Source organism: Chrysemys picta, chromosome 9 (assembly GCF_011386835.1).
Source record: "Chrysemys picta bellii isolate R12L10 chromosome 9, ASM1138683v2, whole genome shotgun sequence".
NCBI lineage: Eukaryota > Metazoa > Chordata > Testudines > Emydidae > Chrysemys > Chrysemys picta.
In genome coordinates this window covers 47,305,343-47,318,138 of record NC_088799.1, presented here as the reverse complement: position 1 = coordinate 47,318,138, position 12,796 = coordinate 47,305,343, and the positions used below count along the sequence as shown (strand labels likewise).

Here is a 12,796-nt window from a genome sequence, read left to right as displayed (position 1 = left end):
AACAGCCATTGTGCAAATCTTCGGTATGGTCTCAGAACAGTCACCCTTGATAATGGTTACATGGCACTTTCTGAGCTTGTTGCCTCAGTGACAGTAAACAACATTGGGGAAAGTTGAAGGTCTCTCTGCGATTAATAGGAATCTTCATTCACCTCCTCACCAACACTCGCTTATTTTGTTCCTGATCACCAGCAAACCTCCGAGCCAAGTTTCCCAGACATCATACTGATTGCAGTCAACAAACAAGGAGTCTCGCTAATACACCCCAAGACCAAGGTAAGAGTCACTTCTCCAGGGCTTGGGGGACGCTGCAGTCTGGCTCTCTGGGAAATGCAGACTACCTCAGCTTGGCAGCTCTAACGAAGGATCCCCTCACTGGCCAGGCCCATTAAGGAACAAGGGATAGGACCTTCTACTTGGATCTTAGGAGGAGACAAACAGAGCCCCTATTCTTGTTCTGGGAAACTGAAGGATGGGTGGTGCCCAAAATCACCGCTTGGGATTAGAGCTGCTGTTCCAAAATAATTCAGGCAATTGCTACAAGCAATCTCTGCCCGGGAAAGGAAAGACCTGATGGCAGCTGTAAAGGGGAGTGGTGGCAAGAAGGATATGTGATGAGGAAGGAGCAATCCCCAGCTGAAGGCGTATGGCCAAGTGGATGGAACAGATAGTAAGGAACCAGCTTTAGGGAATTAGTGGCAGGAAAGCTGAGCTGTCTACAGGACAGCAAATACGTAGGATGGAAAGAGACAGGTAATCAGACTGTAGGCCTGTCAGTGTAGTTGGCTCTGTCAAGCCTGCAGAACAGGGCCATGTCTACACTGCAATAGACCTGTGGCTGGCCCCGCTCAGGTGATTTGGGCTGCAGGGCTATAAAATTGCATTGTAGATGCTTGGGCTGGAGCAAAGGCTCGGAGACCCCCACGTAGGGGAGGGGTCCCAGAGCCTGGGCTGCAGCCGAAGCCCAAACATCTTCACAGCAACTTTATAGCTCCACAGCCCGAGCCCAAATCAGCTGACCTGGACCAGCCGCAGTGTAAAACATACCCTATAAATTCTTATTGTGAATGTCACCATGTTGCTTTTTACAAAAAATAAAGGCACTGGTGTATCCAATGGCTTAATGGCTACTAACATAAGCAGCAGCATGGCATGATAAAGGCTAACAGCGAACAACAGCCTTCCAGAAACCCAAAACCGCAGGGATCAGTTGCTCTGTGCAGGAAGGGAGGATTATGCTGTGCTGCTGTTTGGGGCATGAGCTGAATTCAACAGCTGTGTGCCAGTCCCTAACAGAAGGCATTAGGAGATGAAAGGATACACTTGCCTTACTGGAGTGCTTTCTCTAACCTGGCACAATCTGTTTTCCTTCCGAACTGTTGCACTGTTTGGTTATTTATGTCTCTTTCTGTCTGCAGGACATCTTAACAGTTTACCCCTTTAATAAAATCTCGAACTGGAGCAGTGGCAGCACATACTTCCACATGACAATTGGAAACCTGGTGCGGGGAAGCCGGATTCTGTGCGAGACATCTCTGGTGAGGAGCCTCACTGTCCCATACATGTTCTCCTCCTCAGTTTTCCCTTTCTTCTTATGTCTATAAGCATCACAGATACCTGGTGTAAGGATGCTGATGTACATGAAAACAGCCAGAAAAGGAAGGAGACCCTGTAACAGGACCGCCTTCGTTCTGCCTGTCTCAGTCCACAGATTACACAGAGACCCTTTTGCTGGTTCAACGCCCTGCCCAGGGCGTTGAACCAGTTGCATCCCACCATCTTCACAGGATACCTAAGACCATTCCCAAGCAGAGGAGAGCACTCTCTCACTCCTTCTTACTACCTGCTTCCCTCCTGTGCTCTTCCTTCATGTGCCTATTTGGGGGCTTTTGGCTAATGGGCCTTTCTGCCCTGCTCCACCCACAAGTAGGCACAGCCTTGCATAGTCAGCTCCAATCTGCTTTGCCTGATTGGGGCGGCTGTGAAGAGTGCTGACTCAGGTCTTTATACCTAGCCCTTTGTCACAAGCACACTGCTTCCTGCCATGACTGGCTTTAGGCTTGATGGAGATGACAAGAGCTTTCTTCCGACTCCCTGCAAAAACAGTAATTGTTCTTCCAGCTTAACTGACAAACTGTCTCGCAGGTCAGAAGCAGATTGGTGCTCTATGGCACCAGCTGCAGTGGAGGAGTGAGTGAGTGATGGGTTGAAGCCAAAGTGAGGGGAAAAAAGTAGCACTTGCCCCCGTTCTGCCAGCAAAATGAGACTTCATTCACCTAGATCTTTGTAATACAATTACAGCCCTGTACTTTTCACAAATACAAAATAAAATGAAAATCAATATATAAAAAACCCCTCATCCCACAGTGGTGGCTCCTGTGCCAGGGGGCTGGGCCAAGCTCTCCTCTCCAGGCATTGTGACCTGGTGCACGGAGTTGCAGTGCAGCTCAGATTTGGCCTAGTCAACCCTCCATTGTGACCGGGGAGGGCAGATGGGTCAAATTTGAGTGAGTGGTATTGTGACCCCTCCCTAGGGCCTTCTAACCCTCCTGGTGAAAGTGTCATAACACAAAAATCCTGAAAAGTAATTTATAAAAAAAAAAAAATTCATGGAGTTTGAAATATGATCTTCCTTTTCTGGTATGCTTTGATCAGCAGCGAAATGGTTAGCAGTACTGAGACCTTGTCATTAGATTTCAGAGTCAATGATCCATAAATGAATGGGGAGTCCCATTTCTCCCAGAAGTCTTGTTTCAGGCTGTCTGCAAGACTCAGGCAGGCATCACTGCATGGGTTTATAAGGGCTCGTATTGTTAAGGTTACCTTTGCAAACGTAAGGACTAGTGACTTGTATATGAAAGCTGAGATTCTGAAACAAGATGGCAGCCCACAATGTAAAACATTAGTTTGCTGAACCACTACAAACCAACCCTGTTTGATCACTAGACCAGGGACCACATGGCTTCTTGCAGTGTACACAGCACTGCTTTTAAAAGCGCTACTGTAGTAACACACCAACTGGAGCCATGGAAAAGAATTATCTGAACGACGTTAGGAACTGGGAGAGGAGGTAGACATAAGGAACAGGTACAGAGGGCACACAGCTTGGGGAACAACAACTCATGTTGCCAGCTGGCACCTTCTAGAGTTCTTTTCAAGAGACTAGGTTAAAGTTTCTCTCTCCTGCAGGGTTACAAAATGGATGACCTGTTGACATCCTACGTACAGCTGCTAATGAACGCTGTGAACAAGCAGAGGAATCCCCGCCTCCCTGCCTGAGGGTAGAAGCCTGCAATTCATATCTGTGCCAAACAGCCTCCATTTCATATCCCAGACCAAAACCCCTTTAACACTAGTCTGCCAATTAAACCTCTGATCACACCCATTCTTCAGAAAGCCACGCTGGTGAAGTACTGCCACAGGGGAAGCACAAATGAACACACGCTAGCTAACATTTTAAGCTCTACTGTTCTAGACCCAATGGACAAATTCAATATGGATTATAAACGTTGCAGCGTTTTCCTGGATTTCAACATGGACACGGCCCTCAATTAATACATGAAAAAGCAGTCTGAAAACCTCTTCAGATCTACTATGGTGTCCTCCATTCTGACAGGGACATGCCCCTTCAATTCCTTCCCCCTAGCAACATAGGACATAACTTCAGTCTTCTAGCATTAGTATACTCACAGTAATAGCCATCCTATTCTGCTATTATGGGAGAAACTGCATGGCTCCTGGACAGTTCAGGCTGGTAAGCCATACAGGGCTTTGCAGAAGGGAAGAACCATTTCTCCTGTAACATGGTTATTGTCTGCTGTCTTGTTGCCTTAGATAAGTTGTGAGCTAGTGCACTTCCTTTTGTGTCCCCTTTGGTAACTGCACCTGGGTGTCCCCTAGCCTTCCTTTCTCATAAGGAAACAGCACAGTGCTCCCCAATATGCATGAACACACACTGATTCGGGCTGTTATTAAGGACTGATTCTGGACCCTTACACTGACAACTCCCTATAAACACTACTCAATGTGACTCAGGGTTGCACAGGATTGAGCCTATAACACACAGAACTCTTTTGAAAGAGCCATTTTCCTGCTCTATAGAAGTGCTCCTAGCATGGAGTTATGTAGACATTCTTTCAGGAGACAGAATTCCAATTAGTTAATTTTATTGGTTTTCATTTCTCTTGATCTTTCTCCAACTTCCTGTTTGGCAGACAGCTTGAATGGTAAAGCCTGATTCAGAGTTTGTCTATGGAGGAGCATGTGATGAACAACTCCTGTCAGCAAGAGAGAACTTTCTCACAATAAGAACTGCTCAGAGTTCAAAAATCCTGGGAGGTAACCTTGCCCCTACACTACTTTCCAGTACTAGAAGAGCAAATACTTGTCCTTCCCAAATCAGAACCACCCTCCTGTGACCACAGGACATGTGGTGCTTTTAGTGCATTTACACCAAGTTCCTTGAGGCATGGTTTGACAGTGCTGGAAAAGCAGTGCTGTTGAATCTCTCGTTCTAGTTTGCCAATGTATGGACAATGGGCTTCGTTGTCCCCTGGACGTCTGCGTGTAACACAGCCATTAATGGGAGGATTGTACATGCACTGCAGGGAGAATAGGGCCTCAATATCTCTATGCATCTAAATGAGTGCCACACTTTTCAGAATAATTGATCTTTTTGCAACCAATCAGATATTCCCAATGCAATGTCCATTGCCAGCAATGGATGCTTTGAGACTACCAATGTCAAGGTGTTAATGCTGGCATCATACCTTTGAATTCAATTTAATTAGATATAGTATCTGATAAATGTTTTATATATTGACTCCGTACTGAAATCTTTGCAGCCAAACTATTCTGTTTCCCGTTTTTAAATAAACTGTTGCAGATCAGTGATGACAACGTGGTTTCTTTCTTCCACAAGTCTGGTGAGTGCTCTCCCAACCTCAATATAATCTGAAAACCTCTCCAATAGCTTATACTACCTCTGCATTACTACAGCATACCATTCACCACTGACATCCGTAGTCCAACCTAGCTACATGGCATGTGTCAGACACAACAGCAGTGCCTCCACTATACTAGAGCATTGATGAATACATCACCCTTGAACCAGCACTGATCAAAAATGTTTCAGCAAAACATTCTTGTCATAGACTCACCCCCCTGGAGCACCTCCTCATGGCAAGACCCAGCACTGCAGCCCCTCCACCTCACCTTCCTCCTCCAGACTTTGGTGCTCTGTGTGGTGACTTAGTCCTCTGGCCAGGTCACACCAAGAGTCCCATCCCTTTTTGGGTAAGAACGTCCCAACTCAAAACCCAGAGGAATGAAAATCCTGGGTTCAATCTTCTGCAGATTCTTCGCTCATCTCCCGGGCTCTGCAGAGTTCTTCACTCAATTACTGAGCAAGGCCTCCCAGGGCTTTCTCCTTGGAGGCCCAGTTTATCACGAGCTGTTAACTTTCAGGGTTTTTTCCCTGGAGTCTCCCTCTGCTCCCAGACCTGCTGTAGGAGTCTCCTTCTCTCCAACTGCCCTCTCCCTTCAGGGACAATCCCAGGCTAGATACTTCCTGCAGGTCCCTCTGTGGTTCTTTTCCCAGAGAAGAAGTTCCAAACTCCTCCCTCCTGGATCTCCTCCCCCTATTGCTTTGCACTCCTTCCTTTATAGGAACCACCCAGCCTGGTTCTCCCCAGTTTGGTCTAATCCTTAATTACCTGTCTCCCCTTCAGGTGCCACAGAACAGGCTAATTGTCCCTGCCAATGTGGGGTTAATAATACCATCACAATTCTGAAATAGGAATATGGCTAATCCTTGGAGTTACTGAGTGATTCACCCTGGGTCACATCAGAGGTGTAGATCCAAAAGATTCCGGTTTTATTGTACAGTACACATACAATAATTTTTATATTTTAATCTTTAGTGTGAAGATTTAAAATGTATTGCAGTTAACTTTATTACAAGAACATACATAACAGGTGCAGATTATAATATTTTAGTCCAGCAGTCACAGATTTTGGTTAGACATCACAAACTCAGAAGTACTATAAAACAAGAAATCCGCAGTCTGCAGAATACATGCCGTGTAATAGGGAGTGGGCTTGTCCCTTTAGTATTAATACATTTCTTCATTCATTCTATATAATCCTTAGCACTAAGAGTGCTTTACAAACTAAGAACTAAACACCTCTTAGAACAACTGCTTTAGTCACAGGTTTATCTGCGAACCAATGCCTCCCCTGCTATATGTTTCAAATTAACACTTAACCTCTTCAGTCCCAAAAGTCTGCATCACCCAATACAAAACGTTTGGCTTTGGGAACTCTGAACATGGAAGGTTAAACAATGTTTGCTAATGTTGTGTGGATAATTGTGAGGGTAAGGACCAGGACCCAAACCCTAGAGAAAACATATAGCAGTTTGTTTTGTAATAAGGAAGGATATTAAGGAAGTGATTAATATTCCCCTTGAATATCAGTAAACTGCACATATCGCAGTTGCTAAAAGCATTGCCATCTTCAAGTGTAGTCAGTGAGCATTAGTGATTTATTTTAAATATAGATTTAAAACTGTGAAAGTATACAATGGACAGCAGCTTTGGGTAAGTAATACAAGCTTAGCCTTTTGAACCAAATTCATCTAACACCACAGAGGATAATCGAGTGACAGCAAGAATGAATTTGACTTTCTGAATTTAGAGCAAAGGAAAATGCACACATCTTAGTCGTAAATTTCTTTCTATGAAAGAGAGTCTCCCCTGACTCCAACACTATGAAGAACACATAGGTATTGGCAAATTCATCACACCAAAAGACTCTGCCCTAAAGAAGTCCACAGATCCTATCACATCTACATCTACTTTACATCCTATGCCATTTACTTTTCCAAAGGTGGAATCTGGGGAAAGATGAATGTTTCCAAGCTGTTCTGTAGTTATTTCCCATAACTCTCTTGATTGCTCAGTCTCTCAAATCTGATATTGTAACTCTGTAGACAACCATGTGCTCTACAAAGCAGGACTCTAGTGAAATATTTGTCAGATTAACAGTTAAAGAGAGACACTTTAAGACATTTGATTATCCATATAGTATAAAGTTTAGAGTCTATGGGTGTCTCTTCCCTTAAGTAAAATATTAGCAAACCCTGGCCTAATCTACTGAATTTCAAATATTAGAGAGGAAATAAGAGTCCTCACTGCATCTCTTCTTATAGTACAAAGATATTCACATTCATCTCTACATGCACATGTTCAACCATGTATTTGCATTTTCCATTGCTAAACTCAAGAGTGGCCTCTGCAGGAAACAGCTGACAAGATTTGAGTTGGTCTGGAAGACAACTACTGTCCATGAAGTACTCAATTTTTGCATATTCACAAGCAGATATGATGCCAAGTGTCCTATTGCCATCTTCCCAGGAAAGTCTCTTGAACTGGGACTGGTGAATCAGCTGAAAATACCCCGCTGCTCAGATTCAGCATTGGGCTCCTTCCTGTGACCAAGGCCATGGGGAAAGGGGCTGCATGCTTCAGACTAGGAAGAATCAGCATAATGAATTGTGAATACCCATGGGCCTGAAGTGCCTGTGCTTTAGTCCTTCAACCAAACTCTAGAGAGAATAAGCATAGTGGACTGGTCCCAGCAGTGGCTACTTAAGATTGCCTTCAATTGTGCAGTTCCTTGTGCCCATACCTGAAGGATGGGCCAAGGGCTAGAGAAGAACAAGAGCTGTCCTCAAGTGCTATTAAACGGTGACAAAAGTAATACTGTCTAGGTTACTGTGCAGATTGATAGTCACGGTGGAAGACAGACAAGCTCTCTAATTAGATCAGAGAGTCCATCCCTTTGCAAGTGCCATAGCGGAGGCAGTGCACAGAAGGTGTTAAAACAGTTATGGTAGCTTACTATAGCAGAAAGTAAAGCAGCCAAAGGCAGTTAGTATTAGGAAAGCAGCTAACTAACCAGGAGCCTTGCACAAGGAGTGCTTGTCTGCACTAACCTTTTCCCCTAACATTTTTCACCATTACTATCTCTGGTGCAGCTTCACTGGTGGTAGCAACAGCAAGTGCTCTCATGTAGAGCAGCCAACAGCATTTTAGCCACTAGATTGTGTGAGTTTGCTCTAAGCAGGACTAGACAACAGGGGATAGGTCTTCCCTGCAGCATTAACCCAGCTCCCATCCACACACAAAAACCTCTCACCCAAGTGTGGTGTTGCTTTACACTTGGGCTCATTGGCCCAGCTGTGGGTACAGGCTAAAGCTTATCGAGCTGGTAACCTACCCACTCTGCAGCAAGGACACAGGCTAAATCACTTAAGTGTTGATACTCCTCCAATGCCTTCCCACAATTCCCCTCCTGCACCCAGGACAGACAAGTTCTCCCTTTATTCAATGGGAAAGAATCACAGTGTGGTTCAGCTTACTGCAGTGCTAAGAACCATGGGGTATCATGTGCCTCCGGAAGTCCTAACATCTCAGACAGGTGACTGCAGCACCACTAAGTACATAGTAACTTGGGTAATGCTCTGCAGTGTGGCCTGTTACACCTGAGCTAGGCTAAGCCAGGCACCAATCACCCAAGTTAATTCTGCAATGAAGACATGCCCAAGGTGGTTAAAACACTAGAAGCTGTTTAGTGCCCTGTCTACACAACAACATCCACTGGTGCTACCAACAACGAGGTTCCATCAGTAATAGCAAAGGTGCAAAATTGTAGCGTGGACACAGCTAGTGTCTTCCTACAAGATTTATAGGTATGAGTCTGCAGGCTCTTTTGGTTCACTCTAAGGGTCTTAGAGCCCAGGCTCCAGCCCAAGCCCAGAAGTCTACACTGCAATTAAACAGCCTCGCAGCCCAGGCCCCATTAACCCAAGTCAGCTGGTACAGGCCAGCCATGGGTTTTTAATTGAAGTGTAGACATACACTGAGTGTCATGGAAACTGAGCTGAGAAGGTAGTCTTTCCATTCAAACAAAGGGAAAAGGCTTGGCTCAGATTGAAGTGTTTAACAGTTACCAGATCTGCCAACTGGGTTTTGTTATGCAAAAGAGTAACCACACCTCCAGTCATATTGCAGGTACTGTAGAGGGTAATGGCAGGTGTGTCAGTGGGTAGGGTATTATATCACATTGGGCAATTCCAAGCCCTGGGTATCAATGATCTAATGGAGAACTGGCAAGTAAACATTGAATATTAGTTCCTGGCATGCCCTGCCTTCACCCTCGCACTACATATCCCCCTTCAATTGTAAGGGAATTGAGTACTTTTGAAAAGTATCAAACAGAGCCTCAGAGATTGAAATCCTCTATACATCAACCAGGAAAACAGTAGTGCAACTTCTGTGCACTGCCCAGACATTATACATCCACTCTGGCCTGGACTGAGGTGAGTAGGCAGCATAGACTCTGTGCCCATTCACTCCTTGCCTTGCCTAGCCTAGAGAAAATGTCAACCAGGGTGTCAAGAAGGGCGATTGCTGCGGCAGTTTTGTGATGTGGATATTTGTTCACTGGGAATTAGACAAAGACCAGCTCATTTTGGACATACCAAACAGTTATCAGATGGTGGTAATTTTGGGCCACATTCAGAACATTGTCCTATAGGTGAAAAGCTCTGCATACAAGTCATTTAAGGAATCCTTGATACTTATAACTGGTGTTGAACAATCTGCACGTTTCACCATCTGATATTTAAACCACTGTTCTTTCCAGTGAGAGAGAACTTCAGCTCAATATAGAAACGATGAAAGACAGAAAAACAATGGTGTACATCTGATCAATGGCAGAATAATGCCAGTTAACTACCATACCCATTGCTCTGCCCTACCCCCTCAGCAGAGGCCAAACTCCCCATGCTGTCAGTGTTAATTTGCAACTGCCAGAGTAAAGGAGCATTCAGGGTGAAAGCTGCAGTAACAAAAGCTGGAGGAGGTACTATTTGTCTGTGGTTTGTTTCAGACATTCTTAACAGCTCCCTTTGTGATCAGTAGCTGCTGCAAGTTGCAGTCTGTGAGGATAAGAGTGCAGCGAGCAGAATGACAGACCTGTTTAAGCAGAGTTTAAATCCACAGCTTTGGGATGCGATTTCTTGGAGGCCAGCTCAGACAGCTTTTTCAGACGTTTCTTCAGCTCCAGAGGGAATTTTTCATAGCATTTCTTGCACACTGGCTTCATGTCAAACTCCACAAACTTGTTCCTTTCAAAGAAACACTGAGCTATTAAAAACAGCACTTACAAAACTACAGTCATGGCTTGATGTTCAGTATTCAAGTATGTGTGTGTCTGTGTGAATGTGGTGGCTTGATTTCTATCGCATGTATAAAACCCATTTCAACACACAGATGCCAATCTTGCCAGGTATGTTCACATATCAGAATTTAATGCACACGTTTGGTAGTGTTCATGCCAAGTTAGGTGCCCAACTGTGTGAACACAGATACACATGGACTGATCACTGGAGATCAGGTCCACATGTTTACCAATAATGAAATGTCCAGCCATGGAACACTTTGTGATTGGCTCTTAGCAACACTTCTGCTTGGCTGCTTTCCAAAACTTGGGGGTAGCAGCTTTGCATTGGCAACAGGAAGACATTTTGATTCTTCACGCTCCTCTCCCCTGTGCTGCCAAGTGCATCTCAGCCTGCTATGAATGCCCCTTGCTAGCTAGTACCAGGGTGGAAGCACATTAATTTCCCCTGTACATATATCCACAGTGCTTTTCTTCTGTTGCAATTCAATGGCTTTCCTATGTTTGCTATTTCACAGAAATCATAGAACTGGAAGGGACCTCGAGAGGTCATCTAATCCAGACCCCTGTACTCAAGGCAGGACTAAGTATTATCTAAACCATCCCTAACAGGTGTTTGTCCAACCTGCTCTTAAAAATCCCCAATGATGGAGATTCCCCCTAGGCAATTTATTCCAGTGCTTAACCACTCCGACAGTTAGGAAGTTTTTCCTAATGTCCAACCTAAACTGCCCTTGCTGCAATTTAAGCCCATTGCTTCTTGTCCTATTCTCAGAGGTTAAGAACAACAATTTTTCTCCCTCCTCTTTGTAACAACCTTTTATGTACTTGAAGACTGTTATCAAGTCCCCCCCTCAATCTTCTCTTCTTCAGACTAAACAAACCCATTTTTTTCAATCTTCCCTCATAGGTCATGTTTTCTAAACCTTTAATCATTTTTGTTGTTCTTCTCTGGACTTTCTCCAATTTGTCCACATCTTTTCTGAAATGTGGTGCCCAGAACTGGACACAATACTCCAGTTGAGGTCTAATCAGCGTGGAGTACAGCGGAAGAATTACTTCTCGTGTCTTGCTTACAATACTCCTGTTAATACATCCCAGAATGATGTTTGCTTTTTTTGCAACAGTGTTACACTGTTGACTCATATTTAGCTTGTGATCCACTATGACCCCCAGATCCCTTTCTGCAGTACTCCTTCCTAGGCAGTCATTTCCCATTTTGTATGTGTGCAACTGATTGTTCCTTCCTAAGTGGAGTACTTTGCAATTGTACTTATTGATTTTCATCCTATTTACTTCAGACCATTTCTCCAGTTTGTCCAGATCATTTTGAATTTTAATCCTATCCTTCAAAGCACTTGCAACCCCTTCCAGCTTGGTATCATCTGCAAACTTTATGAGTGTACTCTCTATGCCATTATCTAAATCATTGATGAAGATATTGAACAGGACCGGACCCCACTTGTTATGCCCTTCCAGTATAACTGTGAACCACTGATAACTACTCTCTGGGAACAATTTTCCAACCAGTTATGCACCCACCTTATAGTAGCTCCATCTAAGTTGTATTTCCCTAGTTTGTTTATTAGAAGATCATGTGAGACAGTATCAAAAGCCTTACTAAAGTCAAGATATACCACATCTAGTGCTTCCCCCCATCCACAAGACTTGTTACCCTGTCAAAGAAAGCTTGACATGATTTGTTCTTGACAAATCCATGCTGACTGTTATTTATCACCTTATTATCTTCTAGGTGTTTGCAAATTGATTGCTTAATTATTTGCTCCATTATTTTCCGGGTACAGAAGTTAAGCTGTCTGGTCTGTAATTTCCCGGGTTGTCCTTATTTCCCTTTTTATAGATGGGTACTATATTTGCCCTTTTCCAATCTTCTGGAATGTCTCCCATCTTTCATGACTTTTCAAAGATAATTACTAATGGCTCAGATATTTCCCCAGTCAGCTCTTTGAGTAATCTAGGATGCATTTCATCAGGCCCTGGGGATTTGAAGACACCTAATTTGTCTAAGTAATTTTTGACTTGTTCTTTCCCTATTTTAGGCTCTGATCCTACGTCATTTTCACTGGCATTCACTATTTTAGATGTCCAATCACAACTAACCTTCTTGGTGAAAACCGAAACAGAGAGGTCATTAAGCACCTCTGCCATTTCCACATTTTCTGTTATTGTCTTTCTCCCCCATCATTGAGTAATGGGCCTACTCTGTCCTTGGTCTTCCTCTTGCTTCTAATGTATTTGTAGAATTTCTTGTTTCCTTTTATGTCCCTAGCTACTTTGATCTTGTTTTGTGCCTTGGCTTTTCTAATTTTGTCCCTACATACTTCTGTTATTTGTTTATAGTCATCCTTTGTAATTTGACCAAGTTTCCATTTTTTGTAGGACTCTTTTTTGAGGTTTAGATCATTGAAGATCTCCTGGTTAAGCCAGGGGGGTCTTGCCATACTTCCTATCTTTCCTACGCAGTGGGATAGTTTGCTCTTGTGCCCTTAATAATGTCTCTTTGAAAAACTGCCAATTGTTTTCAATTGTT

General features: G+C 43.9%; 2 protein-coding genes across 19 annotated transcripts in view; one reads left to right on the top strand and one right to left on the bottom strand.

Annotated features, from left to right (window-relative positions):
• The window catches only part of MYO7B (myosin VIIB), a 117,162-nt gene extending 112,273 nt beyond the window's left edge, over positions 1–4,889 (top strand). For all 3 annotated transcript variants that reach the window (XM_042853501.2, XM_024103258.3, XM_024103259.3), the window contains 3 exons: positions 193–276; positions 1,419–1,538; positions 3,190–4,889. In XM_042853501.2, the coding sequence (XP_042709435.2) occupies positions 193–276; positions 1,419–1,538; positions 3,190–3,279 (294 nt within the window). In that variant the 3' untranslated portion in view covers positions 3,280–4,889. The remainder of the gene's footprint in view (positions 1–192; positions 277–1,418; positions 1,539–3,189) is intronic.
• Positions 4,890–5,852: 963 nt separating this feature from the next.
• LIMS2 (LIM zinc finger domain containing 2) overlaps positions 5,853–12,796 on the bottom strand; it is a 56,909-nt gene continuing 49,965 nt past the window's right edge. For 13 of the 16 annotated variants that reach the window (XM_005286409.5, XM_065556109.1, XM_042853508.2 and 10 more), the window contains one exon: positions 5,853–10,192. In XM_005286409.5, coding sequence (XP_005286466.1) covers positions 10,045–10,192 — 148 coding nt within the window. In that variant the 3' untranslated portion in view covers positions 5,853–10,044. The remainder of the gene's footprint in view (positions 10,193–12,796) is intronic. The other 3 variants (XM_065556102.1, XM_065556110.1, XM_065556106.1) reach the window with 1 other exon arrangement.